At 43.2% G+C, this 17,871-nt stretch overlaps 1 protein-coding gene across 1 annotated transcript; it reads left to right on the top strand.

The window, feature by feature from the left end:
• The first annotated feature begins 217 nt into the window (after positions 1-217).
• SNTN (sentan, cilia apical structure protein) lies at positions 218-6,049 on the top strand. The gene is made up of 4 exons (XM_015420254.1): positions 218-327; positions 1,782-1,816; positions 3,825-3,964; positions 5,894-6,049. The coding sequence occupies exons 1-4, from the start codon at positions 218-220 to the stop codon at positions 6,047-6,049; spliced, it is 441 nt and encodes a 146-aa protein (XP_015275740.1).
• The last annotated feature ends 11,822 nt before the right edge of the window (positions 6,050-17,871 follow it).

Genomic DNA, 17,871 nt, shown 5'->3' on the forward strand with positions numbered 1-17,871 from the left:
TGTGTTGCAAACAGTAACTGCTTTCTGGTCCTTCCCTTCAGACTGATTTATTTAGCCATCAATGGGACTACCAGGTAGCCTCTCCACAACTGAGCAGCCCAGTCAGAAAGCAGGCTGCGCCAGCTTCACCCTTCACAGCACAAAGGCTCGCGTTTACCTGTTTGCAGTCCCTTGAGTTGCTTAGTGATCATAAACAGTGCTGAGGCTGTAGTGAAGGATGTGCGGCTGCACCTCTAGTTCTGAGAACACAAGGTCGTATTCTTTTAAAAAAGCAGAGGCTTCTTCTGCCAAAGACGCAACTTCAAAGTCAAGGAAAATGCCCAAACGGTAAGTGACAGTCCTGTTCTCTTCTTCTCTTTAATCAGCAGTCATTTGTTTCAAAGTTCATGATTAATTTTGGGTTGATTTGTATCACGCATATATGTGAAGAGGTTCCACAGTTTGGGGGTAGGAGTCTAATTAATCCCTCAGGCGTTAGCAGCAGTAATAATTTTTTAATACAAAAGTTTTAAAGCTAGAGGAAGAATGTGAAAAACCTCCAAAAAGATTTTCTTGATAGATTAATTTTTTTTAAAAAAAAAAGTAGTAATGTATCACATCCGATTCTTCCTTTTGAAACCTCAGAGAGGCTCACGTGAGGCTCACAGTGGTCAGTCATCCAGGCACTGATCAATCCCACCACAGCTGCAGCTTTAATAACGCAGCAGGATAAGGTGGTCCTTGACTTATTCCATTCAGAGCCACCATCATTTCATTGAGGTTTAATGTGTGGAAATAGGCAGTTGAAGCTTTTCATGTCATGGACGTACATTTATTTATTTTATTTTGTTTATTTACTTCCAATTTATACCCCGCCTTGCTGGTACAAACTGGCTCAAGGCGGCTTACATAAATTAAAATACAATAAGATCAATAAACACCATAAAATTCATAATAAAATAATTGCATAAAGTGCTAGTACAAACAGTGCAAACAGATGGCGGCAGTTTCCTATACATGATCCAGTAAGAAAAGACCATCCGTTATAACAGGGCCGTGGCATGCTCGATTTACGATGGTACATAACATCTTCTAGTTTAAAAAATCCCATTTAGCTTTTATTAATCAGGACAGACCTTTATTTCCAGGTCTGTTGCCAGCCCCCCTATCTTTGCCTAGCCATGTATCTTCTTGCACCATCGTGGTATATCCTGAACCCTTTTTTGAGCCCCTAATCCTGGCACTCCATTTCTGGGCAAGGAGTAGGACAGTAGAGGGCTGTACATGGAGGCAGCCCCCAAGTTCCTGAACCACATTTACGAACAGCTTTAGGAACGGGATTTAAAACCAGAATTATTCCAAATATAGGCATCTGGGGCCAAAGCATACAGGTTCTAGATACATAAGAGAAGCCATGTTGGATCAGGCCAGTGGCCCCTCCAGTTCAAACCTCTGTGTCACACAGTGGCCAAAACCCAAGTGCCATCAGGAGGCCCACCAACAGGGCCAGAACTCCAGAAGCCCTCCCACTGTTGCTCCCCAAGCACCAAGAATGCAGAGCATCACTGCTCCAGACATATATGGACAGATATGAGTCACATGCAGATATTCCATTCTCACATGCAGGCCAATCTGATTAGCCTTTTATCTGTTTGAAGGCAACTTTTATAAAGGAGAAAGTTTAAATAATGAAAGCCTCCTGCTACTATTAATGATATTATACCCATGAAAGGAAACAAACAGAAATCCAATTCTTGTCATAATTACCCCATAGTGATCGTGTGTCTCTATTTCATTCCCAGTATTCCAATATCCAAGCAGCTGGCTTCTATCAAAGGTAAGGTGACTTACTCCAGTTGTTTACTCCTAGGTACTGGGACAGTATCAGATGAGATCAATAAATAAGAAATGGTAATCCTAACTCAGAGTAGCAAGCATCATAGCCCTCCCAAAGCCAAGCATTTCTGCAGTTCCCTCTGTTATTGAGGGAACACACTCTAAGGCTCTTCCACTTAGGACTCAAATACCTTCCCACTGTACCTTCAGAGCTAATCTGAGTGCTGTGCCTTCAGAGATAACCTGATTGTGAATGCAAGTCAAGGTTGGCCAAGAACATGACCAGCCTCCCTTAGAAAATGTTGTGCAATAGTTGGGGTTCATAGCAAAAGTACAATATGAACCCCTCTGTATGGTTAGTTTAGGGGAGGCCAGGATCAGACCTGCTGTCCCCATTCCCATTCTCCCTATTTTCACCCCAAAAGCCTAAATATGTTCATGCATAGGCTCTCTATTTAGACTTTTGGAACAAAGTGTGGAGGTTAGGATTGAGGCCAATAGGCTCAAATGTTTCAACCTTCTTCACCTATTCAGTGAATGTGGATATGTCTTGTGAATAGGTCTAAAGTACCAATCCAAAAAGGAGGAGCCACAAGTGAAGGTCAGAGTCAGACAACATGTCATTTACTAGAGAAGTCACCCATGAAATAAATGGGTAGGAGATTCACAGAGCAGAAAAATGGTGGTCTCAGGAGTCCAGCAGACTTCATGGCTCAGTACTTTATTGTTCAAGCAGTAAACTTTAGATTCTGTTTGGCTCCATCTATAACCTGCCAGGTTCTGCCCATATTCCACCCATGTCCTGTGAGAACCTGTCATGGTTTTCCTCTTAATCCACTAGAGTCTATCCCTTCCCTTCTGGATGCTTCCAGGATCCACACCTGACCAGCTAAGTTTTTCTACCCTGGCTAGTTCAGCAAATCTGTCAGAGGTCCAGCCCACCAGCTTTGAAGAATAATAAAGATTTTAGAATGATGACACATTCTGTGCATAAAAACAAGTGGCAAAACTGATTAAAAATACAAAATATCAATATTTGAAGCTAGGGTTGCACATCTGGGTTAGGATTTTGGGGCAGAATTTGGGAAGATGGAGACTAGGAAGGAGATGCCATAGCGTTAGCCTCTTGGAGCTAATATTACCTCCGGGGAAGTTGATGCCTGAAGTCTGGGGACCAGTTATAATTGTGGGAGACCTGTAGGCCCCTTATTTGAGGCCCCAATTGAGCTTGAAGTCCAGGCCAAATGACCCTCCTGCCCCCTACTGTGGTGGAGATTTGGGGGAGGGTGGGACTTGGAAAGGAGAAGGATCTCAACAGGGTATAATGCTATGGAGTTTAGCCACCAAAGCAGCCATTTTCTCCAGGGAAACTGATCTCTATAGTCTGGAGATCATTTGTAATTCCAGATCTCCAGGTCCTGCCTGGAGCTTGGCAACTCTATTCTCCCAATTGGCTTCCCTTTGGCTTTAACTTTACTCACTGACTCTATTCATAGGATTTGTGTTTTTGTGATCAAATGGGGCGACCTAGCTATAGCTTCATAACAGCAACTGCAACTGGTGTTACTAACCTCCAGGGGTAGGGGCTGGTGATCTCCCAAAACTACAACTAATCTCCAAACTTCAGAGATCAATTCCTCTGAAGGAAATGGATGCTTTGTAGAGTGGACTCTGTGGCACTATATCCCACTGAGATCCCTCCCTTCCTGACTCCCCCTTCCCAGGCTCCAACGCCAAATCTCCAGGAATTTCCCCATGTGGAGTTGGCAACCCTAACTGCAATATAGAGTGTATCATTAAAGTTCGGAGTGCAAAAGGCCTCCTGTACCTCATCTTACCTCAAGTTGTTGCTCTTTCCTGAGGCCCAGGATCACATACGTCAATGTCAAACCTGCTTCTGCTTCAAATACATTTTCCTAATGGAATTAGTCTGATTTAGTCTTGCTGACTATCTGTGGCCTTTCTAGAAAGTTCTTTTCTATATTAACTAAGCATTATTTCCCCCTCAGCTCTAGGGAAAGGCTCTGATCTAGAGAAAGCTGTTACTACGTTAGTCTTAGTGTACAATAATGCTGCAGATGCTGAGGGGAAACTCATCAGATCTGAAGCTAAAAAGTTGCTACAAACTCAGTTTACACATTTTATTCAGGTAAGAGAATTGAAATGAATTTGTTTGTTTGTTTATTTTCAGAATTTAGATCCTACCTTTCTGTCCTCACAAGGGCCACTAAGGCAGCTAACCAATTAAAACTTACATAATAAAATCAGTTTAAATCCATTGAAACCGACCAACACCACAACACATCATTAAAACAATTAAAACCAGAGTGCAAATACATGAAAAGACATCAAAACAATGTTTAAAACCTTGGGCAGGAAGGAGGGATCACTGGGGGAACACAAAAATGAAACAAAAAAGTCTTCACTTGCTGGTGAAAGATGGTAACTAGGGATGGGCACTAACAGAGAAACTAACTGCAGTTTGAGCACAAAACAGGCCAGTTCATAGTTCATTTTGAACCAGTTCATTTGGTTGTATCATTCCTGAATCCAAAAACAAACCGCCTTTTTTCAGAGGTTTGTTTGGTTCATTAGAGTGGTTCATTCTCCAGACAGCCTGGCACCAATTCAATCAATTCCTAGGCAACACTGGGGGGTGGACATCTGGAGAACTCTAGAAACACTCATAGCAATTGTCCATGGCTTGATTGGCAGCTCTGGGAGCCAACCACAGAGCTCCCATTCTGCTCTATGGGAGCAGATTTGTGTGCGTGTGTGTATACATACCACACCCTAACTCAGCTGCTTTCCCTTTGCAGCAGGAAGAGAGAGGAGTTAGTCCTTGTATGAGAGGCAGTTAGGAAGAATTGCTTGCTGCATGGTTGATTTAAGGGGAGGCTAGAGCTGAGCTTTCCTGGGGGCACCTACTCTGGGGGGGGGGCTATAACATAGACATCCCAAATCCAATCCTTGCCAAATTTTGAGGGCCAATGGAGGAGAGCCTGCTGAAGAATCCCTGTGAGTTTGGTGTCTCTAACATTTTCCTGGTTTGTGCCCATCCCTAATGGTAACAGAAGGAGACAGATGAATCTCCCTCAGGAGAGAGTTCCAGAACTTTGGTGCCATGATGAAGAAGGCTCTCTTCCAGGTTGCCAAATGCCTAATCTCATAAGGGGGGGGGGACACTCAAAGTAGAGCCTCCAAAGATTACCATAGTGGTCAGGTAGGTTCAAAAGGGAATAGGTGGTCCTTCAGCTTTGTTGGGCCCAAACCATATAATTTGTCTTTAGGCTTCTTGTTACAATGGTTGAAGACAACAGGCCTTTTCCTTTAAAGGGGGCTTAATGGGGTGTTATTTACCTCAATGCCATGTAAAGGTTCATCTGCGCATTACCACACATGAACAGTGCAGTCCTGAGTACAGTTGGAGCCTTCTAAGAACTTCAGTGGACTTAGAAGAGTGTGATTCTGGTTAGAACTGCACTGTACACCTCTATTAAAAGGACAGGGCATTTTTCTCCTGGCCAGCGAGCAACCCTCAGATGAATATCTGAGGTTTCACACAACTAGCCTACAACAGGATCCCCCAGTCTCCCTAAAAATCCAGTAGAGAGGAGATTCTACACAAGGGTGCCATGTCAGGATCTGGTGGTGGTGGGGAGAGAGACATTTGAATATATCTGTCACTAGATATATTATACGGATTTTTTTTAAAAAAAAAGAAGAGTATTTTAAGAGCATTTGTTATGTCTCAAAATAACTATATCCACTTTAATCATCCTTTGCTTTAAACAGAGAGATCTGTGAATTCAGTGTGCATACCTAGCACATAAACTCATGTAGTGGTTCTAACCATATCATTCACTGTGCAGAACAGGAGAGAAGGGTGCTCTTGAGGATAAGTTTCACACAGTCTGAAACAGCAGGAGGCTATTGCCCTTCTCCCCATTCATTAAATGGACCTCTGATCCTGCAATCTACCTACAAAGCATGTTTCATTGCTGAATGGTTCCCCACATTAGCACTGATGAAAGTAGATTCCATATTTTACCGCCAAATAATTCAACTTCCTTTACAGGGCCAAGAAGGGAAGCCGAAATATCAGGAAATCCTTGCCAGTTTCGACGAGAGCAAAAACGAACCCATTGACTTTGAGGATTTTATGGTCCAGACGCTTAGTATCACTCTAATGTCTGATCTCCTGGAAGATATCAAAAAATGTGCAAAAAAATGAATTACTAAGAAGACTGGATAGAATTATGAAGAAAAAGCTCAGAAAATATACTTTTACAGGAAGTTCTAGAACTGAAGATTGACCATTGGTAGCCTTAGCAGAATCATGGATTAGTAGAAATTACCAGGGGGTCAAGGTAAAAGCTTTATCTACCTTTGGATAGCAAAGAGCAGGCAAAAGACTATCAGCCCAATCCTATGCATGTTGACTCAAAAGGCAGCCCATTGAATTTTGTGCAAACTACTCCCAAATAGTTATTCAATGGATTGCAGCCTAAAACTAAATTGTATCTACTGTTACTGCATAGAATTGGTCTGTAAGAGATATTTTGGATACACTGTATGACAATGGACTAAGAACATTTTGCTATATGGCAAACCCTCTCTTTTAATCTAATGATAATTGAGCAAAAATAGGTGCTCTTATGTACGTATGCTGTGGTGACTAAAGGGAACCTCCACGTTCAGAGGCAGTAAACCTCTGAATACCAGTGCTAGGACCAAGCTTGTGAGATAACTATGCAGTCCTAAACAGAAAGAATCACATTCTTATCAGCTCACCAGGAGAATCCTTGGCCTCTGTGCCCTGTTGCTGTCCCATCCAAGGCAACTTCTTGTCTGCTGTGTGAGACAGATGGACCAGCAAGGTTCTTCTTATGATGTTATGTGCTGCAGGAGTAGTAGCGTTAATTGCAATGGACTTAGGAGGGGGGGGACTCTTTTTAGGATGGCACTGCCATAGCCACACCAGATGTAACAGGAGTTCACGTCTTCACCCATATTATGCAAGACACTGGGGGAAAGACTAGAAAATGAGAACTCAGACGTGCAAGATCATCTTCTCCCCATTCATCTGAAATGGCATATCCATGAGAGTTACCTAATCTGCACATATTGTTCACATAACATTATAACAGACCTGAACAAGGCTGTTAATGACAGAACATTTTGAAGTTCATTCATTCATAGGGTCACCCTAAATTGGAGGTGACTTGATAGCATTTAACACAAAGGGAAGAAGATACACCTGCCTCTCCATGTGGAGAAGAACCCTGCTAAAGAACTGGATCTGTAGTCTGGAAACAGCTCGATTTCCTGAAAATGCACCAAAAATACTACACTATGGCCAAGTCACCTTAGTTAATATGGATATCATGGATTCTGCAATTAAATCTTGGCTTGTTAATCCAAATAAAAAGATTAACTTGATTATCCACAACTGAGTTGATACGATTTTTTCAAATTCAGACTGATAACATTTTAAAATCTGTATGTATGTATGTGTTTGTATGTGCATGTATGTGTGTGTAACACATACATACACAGCTTCCTGCAGCATTATTCTTGTTTCTCACAGCATTGTTGTGCTGTTGTGTACCTGGCCTCTCCCAAACCTGCTTTGCACCAAAGTTTTGGGAAAGATTGCAGTGAAGCCTGAATGACTGCCGTGTGGATGGAAAAATCTAGGTTTTCTTGGTCTCGGCCACAAGGCAGCCATTTCCCCCCCCCCCCCAAAAAAAAAAACACCAGGGGGCCTTTTCAAATTGACAACTAAATCCTATTATATTAATATAACAATATGTGTTATAACAGGCTCACAGCATTCCCATCTTTTATTAAAAAAGAAAACTAAGTCTTTAGCTTTTTTGCTTAAAGAAGGGGAAGTATATCTCTACAATGGGAGGGGCTAGATATTTTTTTCAAAATACAAGCTGAGAATTCAGACAACATGTTAATCACATTGTTATACTATTATATCAAAATAACAATATAGAATTTCTGATTTTTTTTAAAAAAATTAAAAGTCCCAGTGGTTCAGGTGGAGGGGGAATGACCACTCCCAAGAGACTGGGGCAGAGACACTGAGGATAAACTTGCCATGTGGAAGCCACATTGCCACTGCACTGCATCAAGAGCTGCACCAGCCATGGAGAAACCACACAAGGTTGTCCCTGTATGGAAACCACCTTCATCTAGTCTTGAACCACTCAACTGAGTTGTAGAGTGATTAACACATGGAATTCACTGCTACAGGAGGTGGTGGGAGCAGCTACAAACATGGAAGGCTTCAAGAGGGAATTAAATAAGCATATGGAGCAGAGGTCCATCAGTGGCTATTAGCCACAAGGTATAGGTAGAAACTCTTGGTCTGGGGCAAGTGATGCTCTGTACTCTTGGTGCTTGGGAGGGGGCAACAGTGGGAGGGCTTCTAGTGTCCTGGCCCCACTGGTGGACCTCCTGATGGCACTTGGTATTTTTGGCCACTGTGTGACAGAGTGCTGGACTGGATGGGCCATTGGCCTGATCCAACATTGGCTTCTCTCATGTTCTTATGTTCTTAGAGGAGGATGTGCTCAGTTCTAGGTTACCTGTGTTTCATATATATCATATTGATATTTGGAATATAGTTGGAAGATATGAATATGAATATGACATATGTGAAGCGCTAAAGCATTGTATACTACTATGTAGCACTTTAATATTCAGTGGTCTACAACTTTAAGAATGAAGAGAGACAAGATGGATTTGTGAAGCACTTTATTGGACACATAGTACAGTTGCTGTTGCATTGCTGAAGCCTTCTGAAGATCGCTCTTGTTATCTATTGAATGATGCTATTGCTCCTGTTATCTAAGGAATGTTGACATTAAGCCTAATGACATAATTTAAAGTCTCATATTTTGCAATATACTTCTCGTTAAATAGAGCCATTGGTTTTTGTTTTGCTTTGCCCCTAGAGGACAGCTAGTAGACTGTATGACATCAGATCCATGCTGAGCCCCACCCCAACTCTATCCTCCCCAGGCTTGTTGCCCAAATCTCCAGGAATTTTACAGCCCAAAGTTGGGAACCCTATCTATACCAGGTAAGATGGTGATTAAAAGGGGAGACACTGTGCACTTGGACAGAAATGATCGGGGGACCTGATATACAGAAAACAAGAATTCAAAGAGTTCTGTATCAAAATAAGTAATATACCTTAGCACCCCCATGCTAAATACTTTTTTTAAAATCTCATATTTTAAAAGGACAGAACCATTTCCAAATAAGTATTTGGAAGAAATAGAATGCCCTTAAAAGGCCCTGAAGTTACTGATGCATTCACAAGTGTTCCAACCCCTTCATTTTCTCTTACTTACGTAGCAGAGGAGGCGGGGAGGCGGTCCTTCAGCCTTGGCACGCTCTTATTTTCTTTAAGCAGGAAGGAGAATGGGTGGAGAGGAAAATTAGCCTATTCACTGGTGACCTTTGGTGCTAATGAAAGGACTTAAGGGACAGATTTAGCTCACTGACGTGAAAGGCATGGCGCTATAGTAATGTGCAGTCACCTGCATTCCCATGGCTGATGTCTATAGACGGCAGCAGTTCTAATTTTCTTAGAACTGTATAATTGTGAGTGTGTTTGTGATATTGTATGCTTGTGATACATCTTCAGTAAAGGAAATCATTTTATACTGAAGCCTGCCTTTGAGTCTATTCCTGGTGAGCTGGGAAGAAGTGGGACCCCTGTATACACTGGTTCTTGATCCCTTATCTGCCTGTTGCCTCGTGGTACATCTTAAATCCCCTAAATATCAATCAGAATCAAGACAGTTTGGCTAACACCTGATCTTTTTTTAAAAAAACAATAATTTTATTAGGACATATTAATAAGTCAAACATACATCACTTCACCAACTGTCATATATCCTAACACCTGATCTTGAGTTACAACACATATGTTTTAATTATGCATAAGAAACATTAAAAACACAATAAAAACTACACATCTATGGTAAAGGTTCCCTTGCTCGAAAGCCAGTCGAATCCGACTCTAGGGTTGCAGTGCTCATCTCCGTTTCAAAGCCGAAGAGCCAGCGCTGTCCAAAGACATTTCCATGGTCATGTGGCCGGCATGACTAAACACCCAGGCGCACGGAATGCTGTTACCTTCCCACTGAAGTGGTACCTATTTATCTACTTGCAATTTCTTGCTTTCGAACTACTAGGTTGGCAGGATCTATATAGAAGTACCTATACCTAATATCAGGACAAATGTCAGAATATATAAATACAGGTTAAAAGGTACAAAGTGTATCCAGCTATGAGAACCAAATGGGTTTTGGTTAAGAAGCCTTCCTCAGTGGTAAAATAAAAGCTGAGCACTCCATAAGTTAAACATCAATATATTTATTTATATTTATTTTATTTTTAGATTTATATTCCGCTCTCCCCCGCAAATGGGCTCAGAATGGATCATATCATAAGTGGATAAAAACATATTTCAAACTCTTACAGAATGGACCTGAAAACCAACAATGATCAAATACAGTGTAGACCTGTATAGGCCCAATCTACAATATTCAAAATCCATATAGAGTGCTCCGCTACAGTGCTGTACCACTAAGCCAAAACCTCAAAACCCATAGGGATGCCTCCAAACAATGACAGCTTAATGTCAAGCCCCCTCCTTCATCTTTGTAACATTTATTTTATTCGAATGCTACTTCATTTATACTTCACCTTTTCTCTCCAATGGAGGACCCTTTTTATCCCCATGTAAAGGTAAAGGTAAAGGTTCCCTTGCTCGAAAGCCAGTCGAGTCTGACTCTAGGGTTGCAGTGCTCATCTCCGTTTCAAAGCCGAATAGCCAGTGCTGTCCGAAAACGTTTCCGTGGTCATGTGGCCAGCATGACTAAACACCAAGGTGCATGGAACACTGTTAACCTTCCCACTGAAGCGGTACCTATTTATCTACTTGCAATGTCTTGCTTTTGAACTGCTAGGTTGGCAGGAGCTGGAACTAGAGACGGGAGCTCACTCCGTCATGCGGCAACTCATGACAGCCCTGTAAAGTAGATTAGACGCAGAGTGTATGCCCAGCACAAGGTTGCCCAGCAAACCTCCATGGCAGAATAGGAATTTGAGCCTTGGCCTCCTGGACACTAGTTGGACACTCTAACCACTACACTACATTGGCAGTCTTCATTTACCCCATGTCCCTGATATTGTTAACTGTTTCCCTACCATTGCTGGCTGCAGCGAATAATGTGCAGCAGAGGAGGGGAAATTGACAGAGTAATGATGACATCAGGACACAGATGGTCATGGCAGTTACAGACAGAGAGGGAGAAACTCAAGTTTGGGTTGTTTTCTGTAATGTACATTACATTACTGTCATTTATCTGAAGTGTCATAGTCCTCAGCAGTAGCTTATTGGCAGCAGATGTTAACTGTGTTGTAACTGCGAAGGGAGCTGATCGCAGTACAAAGGTGTGGACAGCAATTGTTGCATTCTCTGTTCCAAAGTGCAACCAGCCCTGTTGTGATGCAGCTCAGGCAGGTGCTCCCTAAGGTCTTCTGTCCCACTGGGCAGCTGAATGAGACGCCATGTCTATGCCCGCAAACGTGTTCTCCAGAACGGCAGTATTTTGCAAGTATAGCAGAAGACAGCTGAGCAACCCAAAAGAGAGCCATAAAATGCCTTTGGGGTTGGGGAGATTCTTATTTGTACATTTTGATGACAGCAAGCAAAGGCTGATTTGCTTTCTGGACTTTCAGCCATCATCTCAGTTTCTCTACTGAATATAGTGCAGGAGAAATTGGTGTTTTCTTTTCCATTGTTTATCACATTTAGTCCAACTGAAACCAGATTTTAAGTTTGTGTGCATTTTTAGCATTCCCTAGGAGAAAAGTTAGCTACTGGCGAGTTTCAAATAGTAGAATCTCTTATCTGTCACAAAAGCTGTCTCTGAGTATCTGCATTTTAATGTTTAAAAACCAAATGACTCATCTTTATGATCAGAAATATTGAAGACTTCCCAGGAATTGTCGTATGGGCTGCTTTGGGAAAGGGCTGTGGCTCACTGGTAGAGCCTCTGCCCAGCTTTGCATGCAGAAGGTCCCAGGTTCAATTCCTGGGATCTCCAATTAAAAGGACCAGGTAGGAGGTGATGTGTAAGACCTCTGCTTGAGATCCTGGAGAGCTGCTGCCAGTCTGAGTAGACAATATTGACCTTGATGGACCAATAGTCTGATTCAGTATTAGGCAGATTCATGTGTTTGACTGCTTCAAGCCTTACTTAACCATTGTAGAGCTAATGTAATCAAGGCCATGCTGGGTCAGACCAACAGACCCATCAAATCCAGCATCTTGATTTTCACAGCTGTCAACCAAATGCATCTGGAAAGCCAACAAGCAGGTTATTGAAGCTTAAACATTTGCCTGCTACTGCCATCAGCAATGGTGTTCAGAGGAGTACTTCCCACCAACACAGAGGTTTCATTTAGCTGTTGTAGCCACTGGAAGATCTGTCCTTCATGAATTAGTCTAGTGCCTCTGTAAAGCTGTCTAAGCTAGTGGCCATCACTCCACCTCCAGCCAGAAAATGCCCAATACTTATTATCTTGAGAGATCTTTTATGGAAGAAGCTCAGGGACTTAGAGATTGATAAGAGACTGCTTTTCTTGATTAGGAAGCTTCACCTTAATACTACTTGTCAAGTAAGGTGCTCCAAGGAGGGTGATTTAACATCCAGGATCCCAATAAGCATTGGTGCAGGGGTCATTTCCTGCAGGAGCACACAGGAGCGGAGCTCTGGCAGTAAAAAGCCCAGGGGGCGGGCACATGCAACAAGCCCCACCCCCTGCTCCCAGCAGCCCTCTGTCACAGCAAGAAGCAACCAGGTAAATTGCAGAGCCCCCCTGACCCCCCAGTCCAAAACAGTCCAGTGGCACCTTTAAGACCAAGTTTTATTCTGGTACAAGCTCTCCCTCCTCTGTGAGGACAGATCTGCACGTTCCCCCCCCTCCCAATAGCTAGCAATCCAAAACAGTCCAGTGGAGCCTGAGCGGTGGGTGTTGCCTTCTGACACACTTCCAGTGATGTCAGGGGGTGTGGCATATGCAAATAAGTTATGCTAATGAGTTATGCTAATGAGCCCCTGCACCTCTTTTTCTACGAAATTACCCCTGCAGAGGTGTAAAACAAGGCTGTATCCTTGCCCCCTTATTATTTAATCTTTTTGTGAACGATCTAGATTCCTTTTTGAAAACCACCAATGGCCATAGCGCCAAACTTGGGGTGACATATCTCCCACTACTTCTGTATGCAGATGATGCTGTACTTCTTTCTCTGTCCCAAGTCAGAATGAAAAGGTTGTTAGCTCGTTTTCTTGACTATTGTGAACTAAACAAACAGTTTGGTATAGTGGTTAAGTGCATGGACTCTAATCTGGGAGAACCGGGTTTGATTCCCCACTCCTCCACTTGCACCTGGCTGGATGACCTTGGGTAAGCCATAGTTCTGATAAGAGCTGTTCTTGAAAAAAGAGCAGTTTCTGTCAGAGCTCTCTCAGCCCCACCTACCTCACAGGATGTCTGCTGTGGGGAGGGGAAGGGAGAGGAGTTTGTAAACCACTCTAAGACTCTGAGTGAAGGACAGGGTATAAATCCAATCTCTTCTCTTCTTCTAACTCTAAACTTCAAGAAATCCAAAATCATTACCTTTGGGAAAGCATGGAAATCTCATAAATGGAATGTAAGAGGTAATTGGATTGAGCAGGTATCAAGTTTTAAATATCTGGGAATATATTTCCCTCATAGCTTTAGATGGGTTGCCCATAAAAAGGAAATGACCAAATCTGTTAACAGTAGCACACTTGCAATTACCTGCTTTTACTACACCAAAGGTAATCAATATGTTCCTGCAGCCCTTAGGGTCTTTAATCATAAGATCAGTGCCAAACTGTTGTATGGGATCCCAGTATGGATTAGGGCCATTAACAAGGATATGGAAAAAGTTCAATCTAAATTCTTGTGGAAAATACTAGGTCTCCCCTCATGGCTGTCTTATGCAGCCATCTGTCTGGAGACCAATCAAAGACTCCTAGAGATGGAAGCCTGGGTGATAGCATTCCAATACTGGTTCAGACTACACTACCAAGCTGTCTCCAGTCCTCTTATTCTGCAATTCCCTGCTGAGTCTCAGTTCTCTGCTTGGTTTCACTACATAGAGAAGATTGCACGGATAGGGGTTAGTTTTGGGGAGTTACTCCTTCTGCCAGAAAGAGCAGCCTTCGGTTTGATTAAACAACATTTGCTGGACATTCAACATCAAGATCTGATTAGTCGTGCATCTGGCTGATGTTCCCCCTTGAGGGTAGGAAGTATTTTCTCTGTGTGACCACTCCACATTTTTGAAGCCGTTTTCATGTTGGCTCATTTTACTGTGCTACCCTCGGCTATACTGACTGGGAGGTATTGTAAAATCCTACACGAGGATAGAAAGTCTGGATCATAACTTTTTGCATTGTTCTTACTACTGTGATCTCCAAGCCTTGTTCTTGGAGTCGTTATTGAGAGACCATGGAAATCAATCCAATGAGTGGAAGGTACTTTCTTTACTCTCCAATTGTCATGTAGTGACAGCGTTCTGTGTGCCTTGGTGTTTAATCATGCCAGCCACGTGACCATGGAAATGTCTTCAGACAGCGCTGGCTCTTTGGCTTGGAAATGGAGATGAGACCACCCCCTAGGGTCAGAGTCGACATGCTTTTGAGCAAGGGAAACCTTTACCTTTACCTAAATATGGAAATGGTGGCTACATTTCTGTAATTCACTGCCGAGAGGGGAGCTGATATCAACAAGCGTCAATGAGTATTGCTATTTTCAAACTTGTTTATGCTGCTGTGAGATGCCATTAAAGGTCGTTGTTGTAAAAATGTGTTCTCTCCAAGATTTCTTTTCCTGGAACTTTTTGTTACGGGGCCATTCCTTTTATTGTTCCCCTGCCCTGTAACTCTTAGTAACCTCCTGCCACTTCATTCTATCCCACCGTAACTTCACATTGTGCTGCACTGATCAGAATGTTGGACTAGGGTCAGGCGCACGGAGGTTCCAAAATCCCCTTTCTTCCCTTAACCTCACTGAGTGACCTTGGGCTGCTGACTTGCTGTCAATCAATAGGATCATTAGGAGGAAGAAATGGAGGCAGGAGAACCATGGGTCCCAACCTGCGCTTCTGGGAGACAGGGTGGGATGAAGATGAGAGTTTCTTCCACCATAATCTTTAATATATCCAAAGGAAAAGTCAAATATTACAAACACATTTCCTTCCCTACTATCGCAACCACTCGTTACACATGTGGCACGAGGAAAGAAAGCTCCCAGGTCAATGCCGTAGCCCAGTAGCTCTGCAGTTAGAAATCAAGTATTTTCTCCTGGTTAAAGGTATGGTTGAGCAGCCAGTCAGTTCAGGATGAGCATTATCTCAATAAACTTTCCATTTCTCCTCTGTAAGGCCAGCATGGGTCGGACGTTAAGATCAAGTTCCCTGCATCTGATGAGCTTGGAGTCTGTCTCTCTGGCTCCCTGTGTGGGCAACAGGTCTCACTGCCTCAAGCAACTGCAAGTTCAGGCATGTGTCTTCATTCGAAACCAGCCTGTGGTGTTTGGATGTGTGTGTGTGTGTGTGCCTGAAGGATATTTTGCAAGGCACCTGACAAGAAGCTGGCTGCTAGCCATCCCACGAGTGGCAAAATCAATAGCAAACAAGTGTGAAGGTAAAAGATCCTCCTTGCAAAACTTTGCCTTACTGTACATATTTGCCATCCTGCTTCGTCAAGCAATTCCCAAGGAATGTCACAGAGCTTGCTAAACAAGCCGTCTGTAAAGAAAGGCCAGTCTGTCCAGGATCAGGCAGCAGCTGTCCTGATGAATCGATCTCTGGCATATTATTAGCAGCAAAGGAGCAGCAGCAGCAAAGTGGCAGGCATGAGCATAGATTAGTACCTGGAAGCAAACCAAGTCAATAATGTAGTGAGACATGGCTGCGTTCCAACAAACACTCAGAAACAGATCTTTCCACTTTTAGAACACTGCCTGCTTTTAGAACCCCACCAAAAGTCAGACATATGGGACAAGGGCTGGTCAAAGAATGTAGGAGTCGTATGTCCAGGGTGATTGTAGAATGGAACCTGGGTATGGATGCAGAATTCAGCACCTTCATGCAGCAACTATGGTATATTCTTCATCATCATCACAGGATCAAATGGCCACATGTCCTTATATTTTTATTATGTTTATAAGAAACAAGTAATCCATATTTATAAAATAAGAAACAAGTAATCCATCACAGAGATAAAAGTCTCCAATAATTAACCAGCTCTGTGCTGTATTGAAAGCTCTTCTACCCTCATATATGACCTACCAAATTAAGTTAATGTAACCAATTCAACACTGTTCCAAAAGCACACTCAAACCACTCATATCAAAGCACCTGGATGAATCCAATCAAAACCACCAAGTCCATCTGTGTTTGCCTGACTCCCTGGAATCTGATGGTATGATATGATTTACAAGAAATTGGCCAACAGCCCAACAATGGACAAGAATCTCTACCTTCTGATTATCTCTATATGCACACTGATGGTGCTATCTGTCTGTCTATGACATCAACATTTGCAGGATTAAAAAAAAAAGTTTCTGGCCCTGATAATTATGAATATAGGCTTCAATACATGCAACCACCACCTGGTAAAATCTTTGAAGTCTAAGGCTTTAGGAGTCAGAGATTAGTATGCTTTGACCTTATTCTTGATTCACAGGAACAGACTAGAATTAGCAAAAGTCATTTAGATTTGATTAAGCAGCATAATTTAAAGTAGCCTCTGAATTCCACTTTTCATGACACAGAACTGGATTTACATCAGTGCAGAGTTTTGAGGCACAGATTGAGGAATAGCTCACACACAGCCTCGATGTACATTATGTTGAGTAATCAACTATCATTCTGCCTGCCACCTGCTTATCAGAGATGAGGGTTGCCATGCTGGGACCAAGGAAAGACAGACTGGGGAGGATCGGTGGCTCAGTGGCAGAACATCTGCTTGGCTTGCTTCCATCTCGGGCTCCTTCACTGGCATCTCCAGTTAAAGAGATCAGATAGTAAGTGGTGTGAAACACCTCTGCTTGAGATCCTGGAGAGTTGTTGCTAGTCTGTGTAGACAGTCTGATGGACCAAGGGTCTGATTCAGTATCAGGTAGCTTCATGTGTCATGTGTGTCAAAGAGACAGTGAAGTTATATCTGAATCTTCTACTGGACCAAAGTTTTCAGCCACTTGTCACCTTGCTGCTCTGTACAGACCTGAACTTTTACTCCTGTTTTTTTTATTTATTGATTTGTTGATTGATTGTTTGCATTTCTTAGTGAGACTCAAGGTGGATGAAGAGACAGCTAATAAAATTATGTGATAGAACAAAGACTGCAGATATTTGAAACAAGGCACAAGTACCAAGCATGACATGATAAACAGTGCAAGAAATGGTATTATGTAAGTGCAATGAAATGAGAACAAGAAAAAAACCCAGGGGTCTATTGGGGCCGGAGCACGCCGGAGCACCACTCCGGCAGCTCAGGAGCCCATGCTAATGGCAGTGGCAGCAAGCCCCGCCCCTAGCTCCCCGCGCTAAAATCGCTGCAGCTCGGGGGATGCCAGGAGAGCCCCACCACCACGTCCCCCAGGCCCGCGCAGTAGTGCTGCGGCTCAGGGGAGGCCAGAGAGCCCCACCGCCACATCTCCCGGGCCCGCACAAGAGCACTGTGGCTCAGGGGAGGCTGGAGATCCCTGCTGCTGCATCCCCCAGGCCCGCGCAGGAGCGCTGCAGGTTGGGGGATACCAGGAAAGCCCCGACGCCGGCTTCCCCAGGCCCCGCTGAAGTGGTAAGGAAGGGATCTGCAGGGGTGGGGGTGGCAGGGGCTTGGTGGTGGGTGGGAGAGCCTCCCTCCCTCCATTTCTTTGCCATCTTTCCCTCCTTTCCTTTTCTTTCCCTCCTTTTCTTTC

This window comes from Gekko japonicus, unplaced genomic scaffold (assembly GCF_001447785.1).
Source record: "Gekko japonicus isolate JY-2015 unplaced genomic scaffold, Gekko_japonicus_V1.1 scaffold262, whole genome shotgun sequence".
Lineage (NCBI taxonomy): Eukaryota > Metazoa > Chordata > Lepidosauria > Squamata > Gekkonidae > Gekko > Gekko japonicus.